This window comes from Balearica regulorum, chromosome 3 (assembly GCF_011004875.1).
Source record: "Balearica regulorum gibbericeps isolate bBalReg1 chromosome 3, bBalReg1.pri, whole genome shotgun sequence".
In the NCBI taxonomy this organism is placed as follows: domain Eukaryota; kingdom Metazoa; phylum Chordata; class Aves; order Gruiformes; family Gruidae; genus Balearica; species Balearica regulorum.
This window is the reverse complement of record NC_046186.1, coordinates 75,367,572-75,389,736: the sequence shown is the minus strand read 5'-3', so window position 1 is coordinate 75,389,736 and position 22,165 is coordinate 75,367,572. Positions and strand designations below refer to the sequence as shown.

The window sequence follows — 22,165 nt, the reverse complement described above, 5'->3', positions numbered from 1 at the left end:
CCATTGCCTCCTGTATGCAGATCTCGAAGTTGCCAGTAGGTGGTACAAAATATACAGACATTGCTTGCCAGGCCTCCCTTTCCATCCACTAACAACAGCTGTCCAATCTCTTACGGTATTTGCCTGTAGACTCCCAGCAAGCATGCAGGGCTGCGAAGCCTGGTCTCTATGTAGGTGGCAGTTTGCTGTAATTATGCAGCAGAACATATTGGCCCACTGTGAGCACAAAATATTTCAGAATTTGATTTTAATGTGGAGTTCCCAAATAAAGGTGCTTTCAAAATATCCTTAGCTGAATTATTTTAATGCTGAGATTTAGCTAATGCTTCATGAAAATCAAGGTTGGTGCAATCTGTTTCTTAAAATACTGCTGTGGAATTGAAAAACTATGCAATGTGCACCTTAAATTGTAACAGCAAGACATAATGCTGACAAAATTATGGAATTGCATAAGTCTCTTGACTCACTGTATAAAGGAAGCAGCAAGCTCCTTTTTCGCTTGAACCTTCAGTGAAGAATGAGTTGTTAGGGAAAACATACAGATTATATTGGACTCCACAGATATCTGACCTTCTGAATCAGTTCTTGGTTATCGGCGTTACGTGTTTATGCTCTAAATATTTCAAATATCACTTTCAGAATTGTTCCTTCACTATTTCAGCAAACTTTCCTTATTGCTTTTAGAACAGTGAAAACAAAAGGTGTTGTATTTGAAATGGTGTACTACAGGCAAGAGTTAAAATGAGAAACACACAGCATTTCTATGGAAACGTCTTCCTCTACTCGAAAGAGGGAGGAAATTAATCAAAATGCTAAATAGTAAATGCTGACCTCAAAACCCATGAATTATTTCACTGCATTTTAGTGAAGGAAAAAGTTACTGAGGAAGTCCATCATGCATAACATCTTTCAATGAGTTCTGAGTCACAGTATGAAATGTGGAACATCTATTATTAGACCATTGATTTATTTTTTTTTCCATCAGGTAAATTTAAAAAGTTAAATAAAACATGGCTGTACAAAAAATGGCACACCTAGCTTGATTCCTAAAGTATCTTAAACACTTGGAAAAGAAACTGAGGCTCAGAGGTTTAGTAGCTGGTATATTCACAATGTCAAGCACAGGACATTTCAACCCACAGATGCCTAATTAAAGGAGCAAGAAAAATAACTATAACCGGGAAATGTCCTGTAAAATTAATCTCTATGTTATAAATAAACATGCACCGGAGGAAATCTGAGAATAGGTCTTAACTTTCTGTCTAATGAGAAATAGATGGGAACTATGGAGAGAGAATTTTAGCTTTCCTATTTTGGGTAGCAATAAAATAAAAAGATGTGACAGGCTGGTTTTGTTTATGAGATTAACCTGACAGTCATTTGCAGCTGTGTTGCCACTTAGGGGAGAAGGCATGTTCTTTGTTCCACTCATGGAAAACAGTTATACAAGAATGACCTGTATTAGATTAGATTTTCTGCTTTAGAGCAGTGTAAATTCAATATTCACTAGCTACCTGAATTTAATTCATGCTGATATGAACAGCCCCAACATGCAGAGTGAGATCCTTGATGTGCAGTGTCACCAAACCAGAGCGCTCTGGTTTTATTTAATGAAAGTCTCTTTCATCTTGTATCAGACACAATACCCTGTGTATATCACTTTGATTTTAGCTAGTTGCTGTCATCACAAAGCAGCTCTTTTTTTATGGCAGAATTCCCTAGGCACAGCAGACAAATTGGCTCACACAAACTTGCTTCATGTGAGTTTAACTGGATCAGTGTGGTACTGACACCTCTTTTTTTCCAGTGCATGAAACATGTTCCCATTGATGAGTATCTTTTCTGTTCCTGATCTATAACCATTTGTCAGTGTTTTGATTAGCCCAAATCTTTCTCTAGACTAGAACACCAGTCCCATAGTTATGCACACCTCTCTCTGTGAGATTTTGACTCTTAAATAACTCAAATAATGGATTTTTTCCAAAGGTCCTCTAGCCTACCTAGTACCCTAGACATCTCTCTTTTTCCCCCACAAGTGAAGTAAAAGACACCACTAAATATGGCAGAAGGTTAATTCATGTCAACATGTTCATAAAACAGCCCAGTAGAAACTGACAAAAACAAAAGAAATTTAAGTTGGGCTGTCAGCATCCCTTGTAGGTGGGGCTTCAACAGATGAGACTGCTTTTACTTAGAGCTCTAGCCCAAAATAATTAGTGGATTGTGTTAGTCTAAATGTTATGGTGGGTGGAACATTGCTTTGTGTTGTCTTCCTTTCAAACCCTTTCAAATATCCATAGTTGTTCTCACATTCGTGCTAGAAAATGAGTAATGCTTTCTGTTTTGAGACATCTAAGCCTTTTTAAAATGCTATCTTTCACATAAAGTCATAATTTTACATATTACTGTTCATTTATTTTTTAAACTATTTTTTCCAAGGCAAATTAACTTAAAACCAAGCATTTCTGATCAAAAGGAAAGGTATTGCTGATTTAAAGGAAGCTGTACTAGGATACATTTTTTATGCATGACCAGCTTTTTTGCTCATCAGAAAGGAATTAAGCACCAACAGCAAACAAGCAGGAGACCAGAAATTACATTCACTAAAGCTAAGCACAACATGATGTTAATAGCTTCATATTCTATTCTGAATCAAGGGTCTTCAGTTTTCAGATGTTGTTTATGCTAGGCAAAATAAGCATGATCATAAAAGAAGCGTGCTTACTTAAGACAGTATATAATGTGGTGGATGTTGGAATTTAACATTATATATCTAATGCTTCCAGTATTTTGAACAAGAAATTTTGCCATAAATGGTTTTAATCCGGATGGTACTCCTTAATTGCTGATGATGAACACACACTTCATTTACTTTACGTAGTTCTACCAACAAGTTGATGTGTGCCCTATTACCTGAATGAGATGCTGCTTTAAGAAGGACACTTTATTTCTATTTCAAGATGCCTTCTGTCTCTGTAGGGCTTTTTCCAGTACCGCCTGATATTGATTAACTGCATAAAAAGCTTTCCATGTACATGTTCTTGTATTTCTGTATGGTGCTCAGAAGTCTCTGTGGTCTCTTTATCCCTGTTAGTTTTTCCAAAGGACTCAGCATAGAAACAGAATAGAAGTAAATCGACATCCTTCAGTGTGACCCAGAGATAACAAGACAGCCTTTTCCCCCTATCTCACCAAGGGGATATTGCAGAGAGGACGTTGAAAAATGCTTGCAACAGCTCTTTCTGTAGCTTCCTGTTATTTATGGGTATTCATTCCTGCTCATAATGTGCAGCACAGTTAAGAATCAAAAAAATTATTCATAAAGTGGCATGGATGGAATCTAGTAGCTTTTCACTAGTGCTGGGACAAATATTTTGTAATAATTGGGGAACTAGAGCATATTGTGTGGGGTCAGCATAGCAAGTGGTCAAAGTCTCTCATATGTCAGCAAACTGCCATATGATACCCACTTGAAGCATCTCTGAACTTCCCATCCAAGACCAGGCAGACCAAATAAAGTGAGAGCCACCTCTGCTTGACCTAGGCCATTGTCAAGAAGATTAGGTTTGCTAGCTTAGGATGAAAGAAGGTGATTTAAATAGACAAAGGTAATGGAGAACTGCGACATACCTTTCCTTTATTGTTTGAGAAAAAAATGCGGATAAATACATGTGTGCTTGCAGTCATTGTACATGGAGCACTAAATAAAGCTCATAGATCAGTATGGTATGATTTCTTTACTGAATCAGAGGGTCTCCATCACTGTACCATTTCTCTGCACTTGCTTCCCACAGCAGGAAGCTTTAAACTTAGCATTCAGCAAGACTGGGCATAGGAGGGATGTTTCAGCTCTAATGGGCTGAAAATATTATGCTGCTGCATTTATTTCATGCTAGAATTATTGCATTGGAAAATATAAATTTAATAATTCACTCTACTGTTTTCAGCAATTTTCCTTTATTGATGAATTGCATACGTGCGCTTTGAAGTTGTTTATTTTAGTTATTCCTGAGCTCTCCCATGTTTGTATTTGTTTTCAGAACTAAGATCAAATATCTTTATACAAATCGAATCCACAATCTGGCATGTGAAATTTTGCCTCGGTGTCATTTGCCATTAGGGCACAACAAAGATCATGAAGATGGGGGGAAAGTGTTTCCAAGTGCTGACCCACACAGTTTGGATTCTGACTATTTGGGAAAAACAGAGCCACTGTGAAGCTCTTCTGGGTTAGCTAGAAAAATTAAAAATACATCTGGTCTTCTCATGTAGCTTTTATTCTGAAAAGAATAGCAATGTTCTGCCACTGCTATAGTGATTTTCATCTTGAATTAGCTTTAACAATGTTAAGTAATTAATTCCCATTACAACCAGATGATATTAATATCATCTTCTTTCTGCCACTGGGCAAACTGAGGCCCAGGTCAAGCATTCCCCGCTCTCCCCATCTTGTGTTCAGGCCTCTCTGAGTTAGCTCAGATTGCTTGCTAAAGTCATCCTTCCTTAAAGATCAAGGTGTTGCAAGATCAATACTAGATTGTGTTCTTTGCTATCAGCCTGAGCAGCTTTTTCTTCTATTTCCCAGAACTTACTAATGTGCTGTTGTATAGAGGTCACCCTTTTGCTGAATCGCTGAATAATCCAGCAGGGTGCAGGGCCGAGTTCCCTCTCCCGAAGCGAAGAGCCAGAAGTAAAAGTTACTTCTAGGATACAGCTGAGAAGACTTTGTTCACTTTTGTCACTTCGACATCAAAAACATTGGCAAATTGGAGACTATTAAGTGCAGACCAACAAAAGGGATTAAAGGGCGGAGGAGACTGATGTAGGTAGTAAAATAAAAGAAATAATGCCATAAACACATTTTTGAGGTTTTCTGATTAAGTAAAGCTGTTGCTTTTTTTTTTTTTTTTTTTTTTTTTAATATGCATGCTGCAAAGGCCACCAGATGATCTGGAAACAAGTTTCTGCAGATGTTGCTCTTTGTTATTCCATTTTAACTCAGGTGACTTCAGCCAAGAAATAAATTCTAGATCTTACTTACTGACACTGCAACAACTCACAGGTTTTATCAGTAGTAGTTGAGCAGAAAACAAGAGGAGTTATGGTTGTGTTGCATGTCTAAAAGTTGGGCCAATTTCCTTTTTCTGTCTTACTAAAAATGAATATTAAAAAACAATTATCCATGTAAATAAATATTAAAAGTCTATCCACATAACAGCCTACAAGGATTGAGAAGGTATAGACAAAGAAGGTATGGGAATTTTTACAAATTATATAATTTAATTTAAGCTCATAATTTTCCCACATGCATGAAAAACCCACATTATAAATGGAGAGAGAACTTCAAGGCTGGAACCTACATTCATTGTTTAGAGCTACTATTCACATAGTTGCCAGCCTCCTGTGATAGAAATGACCCAAGGCACTGCCATCTCTTTCGTCCTTGTACTATCATTTTAGGTAGGAAATTGCCAAGTAGGACACTTGTGTAGATTATGTAATTTTGTCCCAGTCATAAATAGGACAAACACAAGAGTCCCTTTTAAAACACTCTTCATGGTGACTTTTTCCATCTGTGTCATTCTATCTGGGGAGCTACTTGCTTTCATTGTTCACTGGGTTGTGTTTTACTTTTCTCCAAAATTTTCGTGTTTCTTCTTTGTGCCTCTTAAGGTGCCTTAAATTTATATAGATTTATGTTTGAATTCTAGACCTCTGAAACAAAGGAGTACGCTTTATTACGAAAAACCGCTTCCTTCCAGGGACCCCACCATTATTAAGTGTTGCATTGCCATGGTGGTTTTGCTTTTCTTGCAAGAAGGGCTTTAATCCCTGAAGCAGAATCAGACCTACGGTGTCTATCATGTCACGGCTCAGCCAGGTTCATCTGACCCCTGCTTCGCCTCGCCTTTTTGCTTTACCTGTCTGTGCATTTGCAGCACGGCTTGATGCCCCCTGTGTTGTCCTGCTGGGGCTTTGCCCGCCACTCGGGGCAGGGAGCAGCGGGGAGGATGCAGCCTGCGCTGCAGCTGGAGGTAGGAAGGAGCCCCAGGATGGCACACGCTCCCCCCCACCATTCCACAGCCTGGAATCTAACCCAATACACGTTTCGTGCACACCGGGAGAAAATAAGTTTGCATTTTGAAGCAAAAATACTACATCTCTCACAAAGTCCAGCCCACCCGGCCTTGCAGTCACTCCTGTCTGTTTCTTGTGGGTAAATAGTTACCACTTCAGTGTAGACATCATGTCCCAGCGCAGCCTTCCAGTACTGTGCCCGCAGGTGGTTTTTCTCTCTCTTTGCAGGGATATGTCGTTGATGAACATGCAGCCATGCAAGCTCGATGGGAAGAGGCATCTAGAGAAACAATTAAGAAGACAACCAAGCCATGCCCCAGCTGCAATATTCCAGTAGAAAAAAATGGTAAATTTATTAGATATCTTGTACTTAAGTGTCTTGTAATTCATTTTACAATATAAAATGTATGAATGTGCATGTGTACATATGCACACTATTACTCCAAGAGAGGGAGAGCACACAGAGCTTGAATCTTCCCTCTGTCACTTTATCTAAATTATCTTGAAATCACTAAATCTAAATCACTTAGTTCTAAAGCCACTAATTAAGCCTCAAAAAATGCCTGGCTATTCTATACATAGGGAAAATGTGCCACAGAGAGACACTGGATGTGGCATTCATATGACTGAATGGCCAGCTAGTTGTCTAGATTTTCCATTGCCACTGGAAAAAACAGACATTTGTAGGGCAAAATTCATCTCACAATGAAACAGAACATGTTTCTAATGTAGGCCAGAAGAATCGCACCTAAAAGTGGGGTGTGGAGAGTTAGTCCTGCTGTAGACACACTATGTAGCTAAATTTAGATGACATTAATCTCAACCCAGTGACATGCCCACAGCAGAAGAGCAAGTCAGGGGAAGAAACATGAGTCCTGACAAACTGGGTGCACCAATCAATGCTTACCATGTAGGAATAAAAGTAATCTGTTGGCAGTGGGGTGGTTAAAATAGGGAACAGGAACAGTAAATGGGCTATACCCTATAGGTTCATGCTGTTCCAAGATGTAATTGCATTTACCAATTAATCAAAATATATTAAAATTATTGCCTAAATATTACACAAATATTAAGTACAGAGGATACTTCTCAGTTTTGTGGCATCACTTATTCAAATGGGACGCTGAAAATGCCAGATAAGAGACTGTAAATTGCAAGGACAGAACACTTCAAGCAGTGATACCACAGAAATATTACTGAGGAAGAAATAGGACAAAATCCTGAATTGTGGTGTTTGATGAAAGAAAGTAAGGCAGTTGGCAGATGGAAAGTGGGAGACTTCTTTAAGCACGAGAAGCAGAAGGAAAGAAAGCATGAATTCAAGAGTGGGAAGGTGAGACAAGATTTGGCAAAGTGTAGAGAGCAAGGTGGGCAGCAGAAGAGTGATAGCAGAGGGGTAGGTCAAAAAATTATTTACAGACTTGTAAAACAGGCTGGAAACCAGAAGTTTGAACTGGGTTAGAAATAGACAAATAATAATCGTGACTATTCATACTTAGTAGTTTGTGCATAGCCAAATAACAAAAAACTTCCCCTCTGATCAGGCTTGAAGCAGTGCTAGGACCTTTACTTTCTCTTAGACTTTGCTACAAAATCTTTACTGTTATATTACAGGCAGTTGTCACCAACAGGATATCCCTATTTGACACCATTTACACAACTCCCACTAATGTTTAGGGAAGTTGCTTGTAAAAATCCCCAATGTATCAAAAAGGAAATAAAGGCCATTATACATTCTTTCTTTCTTTAAAAGGGAATATTTATCAAAAATTAATAATAGGCAGAAAAAGACCTTGCCTTGTTTATAGCCTGACCCATGTCAGAACAGTGGCTTGTAATGCAAAATGCCAAAGCCACAGCAGCAAGCTAGAAATGTTTCATCATACTGGCATCGGCTGATTGTGCTGCCATTCAAAGGGACCTCAACAGGCTGGGAAACGGGCTGAGAGAAACCTCATGAAGTTCAACAAAGGGAAATGCACTGATAGTGATGAAAAGGACCCGAGTGGTCCTGGTGGACTACAAGTTGAACATGAGCCAGCATCGTGCCCTTGCAGTGAAGGTGGCCAACAGCATCCTGGGCTGTGTTAGGAAAAGAATCACCCCCAGGTCAAGGGAGGTGATCCTTCCCCTCTGCTCAGCACTGGTGAGACACATCTGGAGTGGTGGGCCCAGTTCTGGGCTTCCCTGTACAAGAGAGACATGGACTGGAGCGAGTCCAATGAAGGGCTACAAAGATGATAAAAGGACTGCATAAGTAAATACCTGATTGGGGGAGCAAAGAAGACAGAGCCAAACTCTTCTCAGTGGTGCCCTCTGAAAGGACAGAAGGCAATGAGCACAAACTGAAGCACAGGAAATTCCATTTAATCATAAGAAAATTATTTTTACTGTGTGAATGGCTGAACATGTTGCCCAGAAAGAGTCTCCTTTCTAGGACACATTCAAAAGCCAACTGGACGCATCTATGAGCACCTTATTTTAGTTGACCCTGCTTTGAGCAATGGAGTTTGGACTGGATGATCTCTAAAGGTACCTTCCCACCTCAGTGATTCTGCGAATTAAGGTGTGAAGCTTAAAAAGTGCAGTGCTTGCTTTCTTCATTGGTCACGGGTACTGCACAGGCCAGCTTCTAGGCTGGCATTTGTAAACTGAAAAGAGCACTTCACTTCTGCCTAAATACAGCGGGTGACAACTGTACACCGAAGTCTGCCAACAGTCCTCATTTGGGAGGAGTACACTGATTCCACACAAGAGAATAATTCTGCCGTCCCTCCCCAAATGCTTCTGTGGACACTGTCTCTTACAAGGGACAGTAGCAATGCCGATAACTTTTCCGTAATAGCCTACATTTCTCTATGTCAATAACTTTTCTACAATAGCCTGTATAGCTATAGACATTGTAGAATACCTCTGTACCCCAATAGCTTCTCTGTAGTAGCCAAAGTGAAAGAGAGAAACACTTTCCCGCAGCTTAATTCCCAGTCTGAGTGAGTTTAAACACACATCCACGTCTCTCAGAGGACTGCTGTACTTGCAAAGCTGTAGGCCACGTTGCCTGAGGCACTCTCCACCCTGACTGCTGATCTCAGCTGCTGCGTAGCAGAGAATAACATGATTTACGTAGCTTAGCAGGTAGAGAACACATTTGACAGGGGGGTGCCTTGGGTCCTGCGCCAGGACTGAGATGTGTTTTACCCAGTGATGGGTTGATACAAATACTAAGAGACGATTGGATCTAAACTTTAATGGAGGCTGGCCATTGGTACGCTTACATTCAAATAATTCTAAAATGTCTGTCGAATTGCAGCTCTTACACAAAGATATAAACTGACGAATAGACCTTGCCATCACAGCTAGTTTTCTCTTTCTGTCAGATGAAGCAGCCAGGCCTGTTTTAACAAATCAGTTCTTGTGTCTCCTGCTGGTTTTACCTTCTGAGAATCATTCTGGAGTGGCACTTATAAAAAAAAGGTGGTGTAAGGGTAGCAGGTCGTACAGTAGGGAACACACACACCCTGTACCTCCTATCACCATCTGGAGTCAAACCAAGATGACATTTCAGCATTTCTTCATACTGCATGCTTTTCTTTCCATTTGAATTATACAAGAGATCTCTTTGTGTGGTAAGCAACATAATTTCCATTTGAAGTGTATTTCTGTAATGACCTTTGACAATGTTGATGTTTTATATATTACAAATTAAACATGTGATCAAGGTTGTGAGTAGAGAGATTAAAGCTGCTCTCGCAGTATGAGCAAGCAAGAAACCCAACACACAGGAAACATTGATGCGATTCAAAAGGCTGCTTAAGAAACTAAAAGAAGGTCAAATCAACTTAAATTATTAATGTAATTTTGATATAATCAGCAGTCAGCCACCAAAGTCTGTATCTCCTGATTTATTCTCTTTGCAAATCTCTCAGTTGTTGAATTCAAATTCAAAGAAGAATTGGATTTTGTTCATCTTCTGGCTCACAGCTGGACTAGGGTAGAGTATCCTTCAGCAGACACCTCCATGACTGCTTCGAAAGGCCACAGACTGTCTTTTCCCTATCCCTAGCACACTCTCTCCTAATTTCCTCCTACTCCTGTGGTCCCTCAAGTGAGACCAGCATGTTACACCCCAATAAAAGAGGGAATAGCAGGTTTTAGAAAGCCCAGGAAAAATATTCTTCAGGTTTGTACTTCTCTTTTATTAAATATTCTACTTGGTTAGTAAACAAACACTTAAGAAAGTTGATTTTAACACTGTTAATTGTTGATTAACATCTCTAACTGTTTGCCGAGTACCAAAGCCGGTCTGTTGCTATTTTGCAGGTGGCTGCATGCACATGAAATGTCCTCGCCCTCAGTGCAGATTTGAGTGGTGCTGGAACTGTGGCCTGGAGTGGAACAGAACCTGCATGGGAGATCACTGGTTTGATTAGCGGTGCTGAGGCCAGGCCCTGTTGCTGCTAAAGCTTGTTTTCATTGGGGCCAAATTCTGATCTCCTTGCTTAAACAAAAGTCCCAGTGGTTTCAGGGACACAGAGTTCAGAAGTTGGCCCAGTTTGTTGGTTTTTGCTTTCTTGCACATGCAATCATACCAAAATCACATTGAAGTTATGCCAAGGGTTTTAAATCCACTAAGTAAAAAAGAGTAATTGTTTTAATGGACAGACTTGCTCATCATGGTAAAAAAGAGGAGTAAATTGCGCCTTTCTGAACTTGTGCAGTCTGTCAGCATGGAAAGCAGACAGGGTTACCGTGAGGAACTTTGCTTGACATTTAGAGTCAGGAATCCGTAACTCTTGCAAGAGAGAGCAGTCTGCATATGTGTGTGTGAGCGCGTGAGCATCAAGAGGGGTGGAGAATGTTCCCTGCATCGGCTGTTTTTTCTTTGACCGCTCCTTTGCTCATTCAGCACAATTTTTGATTTTGAGGCAGTATTTCTTAATAGGCTTACTGCAAAAATGTCCAATTGGTAAAAGCAATGGCGTATTCATCTGTCTAAGCTGCAAATGACATTAAAAGTCTGAAGAAACAAAGGGATGAAGGCATGAGGCACCAAAAAGGAGAGTGAACTGGTAGACTAGACGCACAGGCTTCATTTTTTGTCAGAGGGAAGACTGTGGCTCTTCAGTGTTTTCTCAGGGTTCCTTCCTAACAGGCTTTCTGTAGGAGTCATGCTTTCAAACCAAATTCTGATAGAAACATAGAATCATACAATCATAGAATGGTTTGAGTTGGGCTTTACGCTATATTTGTGGTCGTGTATTTGTAACATATGACACAAAACCTGCCTACGTACTCATTAGAGGCTTTGTGACCATTGGAAGATTAGCTAAGGATGCAGTTTCAGCTCTAACCGCGACTGTTGTTGCGGTGGTGACTGGATCCGATTAAGTGTTGTGCAACCTAGACTCACGGGGCTTCATTTTTCTTTTGCTTACAGCAGTTCTTTGGACATGGCAAAGGGAGCCAGGACGAGACTTCTCAGGGGTTTTCTCCATCATCATTCTCCTAAATTGAATTAGAATATGGGTATATTTCTGAAAATACATTCATAGCTCAAACAGTGTGAGGCAGAGGGACATCTTTCATTTTGCAATGTTAACACAGTAAGTAAAGCTTACTAGCGTTTCCAAGCCTGAACAATCTCACTGTTTGGTGTGCTTTACACTGCTGTCTATTCTGAAATGACATGGGTACTGTCCACATCCAACATGCCATGTAAGGATTTGCACAGTTGAGTTTTGGAAAAAAACGCACAATAAATAAAGTGGTCAAAATTTTAAACGTCATTTCTTTTTTCATTTGAATGAATACAACGTGAGTACAAAGATGTTGGGTGGGTCATGCATTTCCTTGACTGATTCAAACTCCCAGCTGAGAGGCTGGCCCTTTGATTAAAACATACTATTAGCACAAATAATTTCCAGGGACATGGACTTCTTTTATCAAGTTTGAATTAATATTTTGTATGGCATGACTGTAGAGTCCTGAAAATATGGGTGTGCCTCGTATCAGTCAGTGCAGAGTAAGAAGCTTGAGGTATAAAGAAATCCCAGGCTCACTACAAAAATATCCAATTGCTAAAAGCAGTGGAGTATTCATCTGTCTCAGCTGGAAGTGACATTAAAAGTCTGAGGAAACAAAGGGATAAAGGCATGAGGCACCAAAAATGAGAGTGAACTGGTAGAATCAAGAAAATGAGAGAGAAAGGAAGTAGCAAGGAGAGGACAATGGCCATTTCTTAAACGCCTTTTACCTTTTGGCACTGGTCAACTAAATGTATGCAGGAGTAGCTACATTGAAGTGTAGGGGTGCAGTAGAATGCTACAATGTAGCTCATTTATCTCAATCGGGATATTTTACTGTGAGTTCTGATTATTTCATGATTTGATTTCCTATACCTGGGTCTATTTTAAAATTTATATGGCTTGTAGCCAACAGGCTAGGCAAAAAAATCACAGTCCTTAGTTTTACGTTGAGTGTGTTACATGGGAGCTCCTCACTATATTTCACATCCACAAACATTTGGAATAAAAGAAATCTGAATCTCTCTCCCATTTTTTTTTTTTGTTAGTGTCTTTCTTATAGAGGAAGAAAAATTTGTTCACTGTAAGGCAGTTTCACTGAGTTAGAGCCTGCCCTAACGAGTTAATGTTTTAATTGTCACGTAGAAACATGTAATTTATGCGCCTGGATCCAGGTCCATTGAAGTCAATGGGCTATGGATCAGCTCCTGTATTTCTTTCTGGCCTGGGCAGGGCATGGCTGGTATGAATCATAGGGCTAGAATAGAAACATCTCTTTCTTGGGAAGAACTTGTCAGAGGATGGGTTTATGAGCATTCATCTAAGACTTAAGCAAGGGCAGGAAAGGAGGATAAAGAAAGGAGTTTCAGCATTGACTCAGGATTATCCACTTTTAGAGAGTGATTTTATAGGCCGTTGTCACATAGGGTTTCTTAATGCAGTCCAGATTTACACCCTGCCAAAAAAACATGTGTATCCTGCAGATTTTAACAGAACATGTCCTGATCTTCTCTGTGTTAATACATATACATCTGTATGCATGCATGCACAAAGTTTGAGATGGTACAGGCAGCAAACCTGATTTCTCTTCACAGTGAGATTCTCATAGTTTCTACAATTTTAAGACATGAAAAATCAGAATTAATGCTCTGCTGACACTGTAAGAATGCTGGAATTCCTATAGAGTCGTGTGAATTGGACATAAAATTTCCTACACTGATATTCTTTTTGCATGGAAAATGCCTTTTTTTAAAAATCTAAAACTTTAAAAAAAAATCAGATTGATCTTGTAATTCGAAACAAAACTAAACAGAACAAACCAAGTGTTCAGTGTCTATTCAGAGTGTTCCTCTTCTCTTATTTCAGCTCTGAATTCGTCTCACCCAACTTTAGATATCTAGTTGGTTCAGTAGCTTCAGAGGCTTGCGCAGAGACCTGTTGTGTGTGCTTGTGGTGGGGCCTGATGAGTTTTAAGTGCAATTGGTCATGGCCAGAGGTGTGATGGCAACATCCCTGCCAGAGACAAGGTGCTCCTGACAGGACGAACAGGACTGCAGAGCTCCCACACACTCTTGGCTCTGTTGGCATGGAGAGGGGAGTCTTCCTTTTTTTAAAATTTATGAACTGGCATTGCTCACTAGCATCCATGAAGCCAGCCTTAGCAAACGCTTCCTCTGGGTCGGCACACACGTCTGTGGAAGGGGTCCTGGGCAGCCATGGGGGTAATGAAGAGAAGCAGGACTCAAGCACAAAACAAGAGGGGAACCAACCTGAGGGCATATGCAGATGCAAAGTTTTCAAGAGCTTGTGGGTTTTCTACTAGCAATACACTCTGAAACACTATATGGTCTAAGAAGATGTTTATTACGGTAATATAAAGGAAAAAAGAAGTCTGTATCTTTTCACATCTAGGTTTGCCTTTGTTAATTGAATTCTCTTTACCTCGAACCTTCTTCATCTTTCAGATTAAAACAATTACAGACTTGTTCTTGGTACTGCAAGCTGGGCTCCTTTTAGTGTGTGTTAAATGGATTAAGTACAGGATGTATGCTGAAATATTCAATAATAATTATCTCTATAATAATTCAGCTCTATAACAACAAAGAAAATCTCTAATATTTAATTCCAGCTGGCAGTGAAATCTGAATACCGAGTAGATTAGGAAGAAAATATATAACAGCTTGGCTCCCCCAGGAAAAAGCATATCTCAAAGCTTAGCATAAATAATACTTTGGGAGCCGTGACTTTGACTAAAATACCATTTATATGTCTGCCTTATCTCGTCACAAACTGCAAACCAAATAATTTCATTTAAAAATGTACACTTAAAAAAAAAAATCAGTAAATGGCACTCCAGAAGAAACATTTCACCACTGTTGGGAAATATAAGTCACACTCTCAAAGGACAGCAAGCAGTGGGGTTTGCTTTTTGCGTATGAATAGTAAGGTACCATCTATGGTGCAAACCAGTATGGTAGCAAAGCTTTTTGTCCATAGATCTTGTAGATCATGTAAACTGAAGTAAAATTTGCATTTCTGGAGGGGAATCTGAGGCACTTGGAGGTGAGAGGCCAGATTCCAAGAGATTCTGCTGCCCTGGAAGACCGGGAAGATTTAGTCCTTTGTGCCAAACTTTCTCACACTTTGAGGTAACAACAGAAACTGCTATGTTCCTCGTGTTCACTGTGCTGCTCAAACCACTACACAAGTAAATCATTGGGTGCAGTAAGCTCAATAAGCAACATTTGCAGCAAGATAGGAAGGATAAAGCATACTATCAACTCCGAAGATTGGTTAGCCCCATGCTGACAATTTATCGGATTCAGCGTTTGACTAGTATGATGACGGCTGATCTAGAGAAACCCTACACAGAGATGGAGAGCTGCAGTATAGCTCTTAACAACTAGATTTTGTTCCCAGGCAGCAAAATTCTCGTGCTTCCTTCAGTTCCCCTTCAAGCAACAGAAAAGCCTGAAGAAGACAGCACTGGACCAAAGCTGCCTGAAGAAGTAAACCCCACAACTAATTGTTCCTGATGGTCCTTCAGCAACTTCACCCAGATGTATCTGACAGCATAGCATTGACAGTGATTCAGCAAAAAGAGACAAATGTACTACTTTGTATCTGACTTGATTACAGTTTGTAAGGAAATATTTCTACCTCTAATTAGCAAATTTAGAAAAACATCTTCACCTTCTTTTTGAAACATATTTGTCTACTGATTCATATTATGTTTATTTCTGTATGTGTTTGCCTGTGTGCTTCCCCTTGTGTATCACCTGATTTCCGGCTGTGGCTCCTCTTCAGATAGTTAATGCTCTAGAAGTTTTCAACTTGATTGTCTAGGACCCACTAGAGTACATGCACTGAGTAGTCCCTTCTCATACTCTGGGTAAGTATGTGCAGACTAGAAAAAAAAGTAAATGGCTTTAAGGAAGCAGTAAGGTAGGCAAGTTGAGAGAAGCTCACTTAATCATATTTAATGTAGTGGTTTGTGTATCTGCAGGGATTTTATTTTGTAGAAATCAGGCCATATGCCATTTTGGTTTTCTTCATTATTATTAATAGTGCTTTTTTTTTCTTTGCTTTTAATTTGTTTTTCTTGTCTCTGTCTCCATTTTTCTGAATAATGGAGTAATGGTTGTATGCCAGTAGATAAAATATGCAGCAAAACATCACCTGTTACATTACTTTTAGAGTTTTATCCCTTGAAAGCTTGAGGAATCCACATAATCCATGTAGGCAGAGAAGTGCCATTATCTGTATTTTACAGTCAGGGAATTCAGTCCAGCGAGCACAACCAGACTACCTGGAGGCAACAGCTCAAATGCTCACCAGCCCTCTCCTCACAACTGGGGAAATCTGTGGCTGCACCAACGTGGAGGCCACCTGCAGGCTGGCATGGTGATGAGGGAAGCAGGAAGCAAGTTTGAAGTTCAAGGTCCAGAGGACTCCAGTATGACATTAGGGACACAAAGAAATCATAATTTAAAAAAAAGGTAGCATTTTCAGTGGCCTAAAGAACAGTGACCTAACCTGACTTCCTTTGCAACCACTGGGAATTTTACTGCTGGCTTCACTGGGAGAAGGCTAATTTAGGGACTTTGAAAACACCATTTAGTTTGACTTTTTAGCAGTACATAGGAGATCTCTGGGAGAACTTGATGTCCCAGTTTCCTCTTTGTCTCTTTGTTAGTTGAATATTTCATCTACAAAACACATTCATGCCCACTCTCTCCACCTCGATTTAGTGCAAACTAAAATCCATGAAGCACTGATGTCAGAGCTGTTTTTAAAACCTCTAGTTAAGTACAGCTGAAGCAACACACTGTACACTCATTCTTACTTGGTACATGATTGTATTGTCTGCCTCATAAACAGTAATCTCGACAGCCTGCCAACTTCATCTGCTGGTTACCAGACCAAAAACTGGTTGGATGAAGACCTTAAATAATAATCAAAGGCTAGTGCTAAAATGAAAAGCAGTAATCAATAGAATGAAATAGTGTTCAGACACTACTTCTGTTGGGGCCAATATAATGTTTTTCTTGGAATGGATGCTAAGTGCTCCTGAATAGGTTCAGCCAACGGAGTTTGTTTATGCCTGGAAGCTAAACCTGGAAAGCCCTGCACTGTTCTTTTCCAAAGTAGAGATCACAATATGGTAAAAGGGTCTGAAATTTTTTTAGTGAATAGTTGAAGTCCATGTGTTCCACAGCTGATGGAATTAAAAACCAGAAAAAACAAACTACCTCACTAAGCTACACTGACATTTTTCAAGTGCCCAGTGATACAACAAATGCAAGGTTTGCCTTTTTTAAAAAACAAATCTGCTTCTCAAAGGCAAAAATGTCTGTGATATTTACATTAATGAAGCTGAAATCAATTCTGATTCGAGCTTGTAAATATTAGTGGTGATGTAACCGAATCTAACACTATACCAAAATGTTACTCAGGCTTTGCTTAGCAAATATTAAGGTGCTTATTAGCTGCGTCGCAATCACTCAGGTCCTTATTTTATTTCAGAAGTACAATGATCAAGGCTATTCCCATTGCCTCAATTCTGTTGGATTTTATAGAAAGCAAACATAGGCTTCAAACCAGTGCTTAGCAATAAGCTCCTGCATAGTAGGATATCTTCTGAACAAGCAATCTCTTCTTGTGTGATATTTACTGTGCACAAGTTGAAAACAATCAGTTGCATTTCATTTTTAGTCCTCTTTATTGTGTAGGCTTTGGGGTAGAATTGAATAAATAAAAATATAAAGCCAAGTCTACACAACAGAAAGCCTATTTTCCTCCTGTTCCAGTACAACTGTACCACAGACCTACCCAATACAGTATACCAGCTTGGTAGACCAGTGTGGTATATAAAATAAAGCTGTAGATCGGCAAGTTTACATATATACATATGCCATTATATTGCACTATTTTCTTAAGACTTTTGCCAGTCTAGAAAACTCATAAGCCCTTTCCCTCCTCAGGGAGGGCTCATTCCAATGGATTCCTGTGATGGGTGCTGGCTAGGGAAGTCTTTTTCTGCTTGCACAGAAAACTGTATCATCGTCTGGGTGAGCTGGGCTACAGATTGCTGTCATGCTTGGAGTTTGATACTTGTAAGCACTCAGCTCCCACACAGGAACCCCAAAAAGGCCAGGTTGTCAAAGGTCACCACCAGGTGTACGTTGAAAAAAAATACCATCTTTCTGCATCTAAGCAAGGGTAGAGGTAGTGCAAATACATAAAAGAGAACAGTTGAAACTTTTTCTCTGATTCTGAGCAGTGTGGAAAAATCTGGCCCTGAGAAACTTTAAATCAATAATTTTGCTTCTTCAAAACCAAAAAAAGCCCATGATCCAGAGCTCTTTGCAATGAGTGCACCCAGTGTCTCTTTTCTGTTACATTTCCAGCAAACAACGTATATACATCATACTATTTTGCTAGCTCTGTTTATTTAAACATTTGTATTAGATTGTAAAAGGCCTTAGCAGAGTTTTAGTAAGTCTCAGATAAATGACGTATACTCATTATTATGCAGCACTGCTTGGTCCAAAGAAAAATGGTGTTTCTTATTGCCTTCACTCCACTATGGAAAAAAGCACTATTTCTACAAGCAGTAGGCCTTCACAGAGAAGATGATCTTATGAGGTCCCTTCATATAGGTTCCTACAACATTGTGTTGGCCTACTCCCAAATGAAAATTCCAACTTTGGGAACTATTCAATGAATTATTTAATTGTCTGCAGGAAGAGAGAGATATCCAGAAGCTTTTCTTATTAATGCAGTCATTGTCTCAGATCCAGCAGTTTCCTTTGCCAGGCAATGGCATTACCAGACAGATCCCCATACCAGGAGGTTTTCCTGATACTTACCACCTAATTTCTTTCCCTTTCATGATATTAAGATCTCAGAACTAGAAAGGTCTTGTTACTTTGTTGTGTCCAGCCTGCCATCGCAGGCACCTTGTTATGTAAGTCTTTCCATAAATTTAGAGAGTGCTGTGGCAAGCAATTTTTAAGTCCCATTTGCTTTCATGGCAAGGCAATTCTGCAACCTGATTCCAGCTGCTAGCGATGAGAAACCTTTTCATTCCAAGGTATTAATGGCCACCTTATAATTATTTATCATTATATCAATATCTTTCATAAGCTAAAGGTTTCCTTTTTCCTGTTTATGTTTCCTATTCCCTTTGTTCCCTGATTGGATGGAGTAGACAGCGATCATATTTCCTCTCCATTTGTTTTATTAGGCTTAATAGACCAAGCTTAAAATCTTGGATCAACACTTCTCTAAAGAGCCTAGAATCAAGTTATTCAGAATTCACTTTACCTTTTTTCAAGTACGAGTGATGGACTTTTGCATACGACGGCAGGCGTGGTAGCACCGCCACCTTCTGTGGCATTCATGCCTCCATGTCTCTACTGGAAACACTTCTGACACATGCCAGATCACAGCACGCTGTTCACAGACACATCATGCTGGCAATTCATAATCATCCTACAATGGTCTACCTCACCCAAAGCCTTCTTCACCTTGTATCCAAATGATGGATGCACTTCCAATTTATGAGGTGTCAACACTTTTTTTCTGACTTTATTTTTCTCAGTTTCTGCATTTATACAGTGCTAGCAGGCTGCTGCTGTGCATCTCAGGATACAAGCAAGTTACTGCAAAGTGAGCAAGTACAGGAACATCCTTTGGTAATCACCCCTGTACATGTTTGTATTCTAAATGGCTTTTCCAAGTGCTACAAGAGGGTTTTTTTTACTACTTTAGAGTACCGTAAATCTGCTACATTCAATGAATCTAGGATGTTGATGGGTTTGAATGCCTCCAGTTTGGTAACTTATTTAATTGTTTGCCAAACGTGTTTCAGTTCTTTACCCACAAGGTTCATCAATACTGCTATTGGTAGACCTCATGTAGAGGTAGATTAATGTAGTCGGTTGACCCTGGCCAGCAACTAAGTACCCACCCAAATGCTCACTCACTCTCACACCCAGCAAGATGGAGGAGAGACTAGGAAGAGAAAAAGCAAGAAAAAAACTCATGGGTCAAGATAAAGACAGTTTAATGACTGAAGGAAAATTTAAAAAAATAATTGTGATAGAAAAGCACTCACTCACCACCTTCCACAAGCAGACGGATTCCCAGCCAGTCTCCAAGCAACAGCTACTTCAGAAAGACAGCCTTCCAGGGTTTATTGCTGGGCCTGATGTTACTTGGCATGGAATACTGCCTTGGTCAATTTGGGTCAGCTGCTCCCAGCCTCTTGCCCACCGCCAGCCTACTCACTGGGGGGCCAGAGTGGGAAGAATAGAAAGCCTTGAGGCCATGCAAGAACTGTTCAGCAACAGATTAAAACATTGGGGTGTTATCAACACTGTTTCAGTCACAAATCCAAACCACAGCACCATACAGGCTGCTATAAAGAAAATTAAGCCTGTACCAGTCAGACCCAGTACAGGGAGCTTGCTTTAAACTAGTTGGCGCAGGATACTGCTACACATGAGGTCATGGCAGCACGAATTACCTCCTGCCGTGGCGTCCCTAAGTGTTCTGATGCCTAACAAGGGTTGAACTAATGATGAAGTTTTTTTTCTCAGTGTGAGAATTAACAGGTTTTCTGTACTTGACTGGCAACCTATTTTTATACATTTAGTGTCTTTTGAGATCTTTTTGCCTTGGCAAAATCTGATTGAAATTGGCTAACATTGAAAAGGTGCTGTGGGAGGACTGACAGACAGCTGCACAGACAGGTGTATTTGGACAGCAAGGTAGCTAGGCTAAAACCCAGACAGCTACATTAAATTCTCACCGAGCTACTGGCAGGTGTGGAGTAGTGAAAGAGATGAAGCTAAGGAGGCTAAACAGGCTCATTTTGTCACAAAGCTTTAAGCATCCCCCAGTCCAGTCTTAATTTCTACTTTAAACTGAGATCAGAAGTTCCCCATTAACTTAAGGGGGAAAGTATTGCATAAATTTGGACAGGTGGCTGTGATAAATGGATTAACTTCCCCCCACCCCTCTTTTGGGGCTGTACAGGAAGCATGAAGAAATCTGTTGGATTTAATGCAAAAGCTGGGCCTTGTCCTGTGGTGTTATTGGGTGCTGTGTCTACTGACTCATAGGGAGAATGAGGTTGGCATTAATTAAAACACAACAGTGATGAGAATTGCAGAAATTATCTGATTTGTTTTTACCAAGTGTCTACCTCTCTCTCTCTCTCGATCACAGATGAAGTTTGGAGCAACCACGGTTCTAACTGGGGTATCTCGGTTAAACACCTCGCACTGGTGGGATGGGCCTGGTGGCAGTCAGCCTGCTTTTGGCTGCTATTTAAAGATGACTAGGACAGAGGCAGCGCAACTCCCAGCTCACCAGGGAGGACACGCAAAGTCACAGCTGATTGCCGTCAAACTTTTTTCTGTTGGCGGCAGTAGCGCAGCGATACACGGATGGTGGAACCAACCTTGTCGCTTCACGCAGCTTCAAAGCACGTAACGCTCGGGGGAGAGATGAGAGGAGGAAAAGACAGAAAGGTGGCTTTCAGTGATCTTGGTCTTCCGTCTGCCAGATTCCAGGCTGGGCCCAGTTTATCGGCAAGGAGGGAACAGGAAGAGTTTTCCGGAGGGGATTATAATGGCCCTTTATCAGTAAGTGCCAGGGTTTGAAATAATGCCACATAATCACATCCTACTTAGTTTAACAACTCACGGGGGATTTTTAAAAGTGCATTTTGCTTCTTTTTTATTGAACTCATTGTATTATGGTGATTGGCAGAATATAAACTATATTGCTACATAATAACTTTTTTTAAAAAAAATTAAGACACATTTTAAAGAGCTTTTTTCACTCTTTATTGCAGTATCTAAGAAACCTAAAGTTAAAATAGGATTTTTGTCTTCTCTGTCATTTATGCACTTTTGAACATTTTCCCCAGAAATAGTTTTGTTTTATGCCACCTAATAGGAACTAAATAAATTGCATTCTACAGACATTGAGTAGAATATTAAGAAGGTATACCACATAGCAGGTATGACTTTATCTCCCATATATGCTTGTTGGAACATATACTACTCTATAGCACAGAGTTTTCCTTTCTGTAGGAAGAAATTAAAAAAAACTCTCAAACTCTAATACAGGATATTTTAATTTTTTTTATTCCAGAAAGAAATAAAAAATAAAACACTTCCCTGGTCAGAAAATTATTCAGAAACACAGATAACATTTTAGCATACTGCTTAGTGGAAAACCCAGCAGCAAATGCCAGCGCTACCGGGTAAGTGGCTTCAGTGCACCCTCTCTGGAGAGAGCAGTGGTTTGTCAGAAACCATTTCTCCAACATATGGTTTAATGTCTCTGGACACCCTGAGACTTCCATACTCTGACAGCAAACATAATAATATTAAAATCTTCTCATCTCGCTATAGATCCTGTGCAGTTCATTCATGTCCTACTTCAGTGAGAAAGGAAAAAATAAGCTTTTTATGTACAACCTTACCCCTTCATTACTTCTGAGTTACAGACATTGCAAATCTTGCATTATAAACTTCATAAACAGT

At 39.9% G+C, this 22,165-nt stretch overlaps 1 protein-coding gene across 2 annotated transcripts in view; it reads left to right on the top strand.

Annotated features, from left to right (window-relative positions):
- The window catches only part of PRKN (parkin RBR E3 ubiquitin protein ligase), a 767,705-nt gene extending 755,846 nt beyond the window's left edge, over positions 1 to 11,859 (top strand). The window contains exons 11-13 of one of the 2 annotated variants that reach the window (XM_075748536.1): positions 6,307 to 6,424; positions 6,921 to 7,000; positions 10,399 to 11,859. In XM_075748536.1, the coding sequence (XP_075604651.1) occupies positions 6,307 to 6,424; positions 6,921 to 7,000; positions 10,399 to 10,416 (216 nt within the window). In that variant the 3' untranslated portion in view covers positions 10,417 to 11,859. The remainder of the gene's footprint in view (positions 1 to 6,306; positions 6,425 to 6,920; positions 7,001 to 10,398) is intronic. The other variant, XM_075748535.1, reaches the window with a different exon arrangement.
- The last annotated feature ends 10,306 nt before the right edge of the window (positions 11,860 to 22,165 follow it).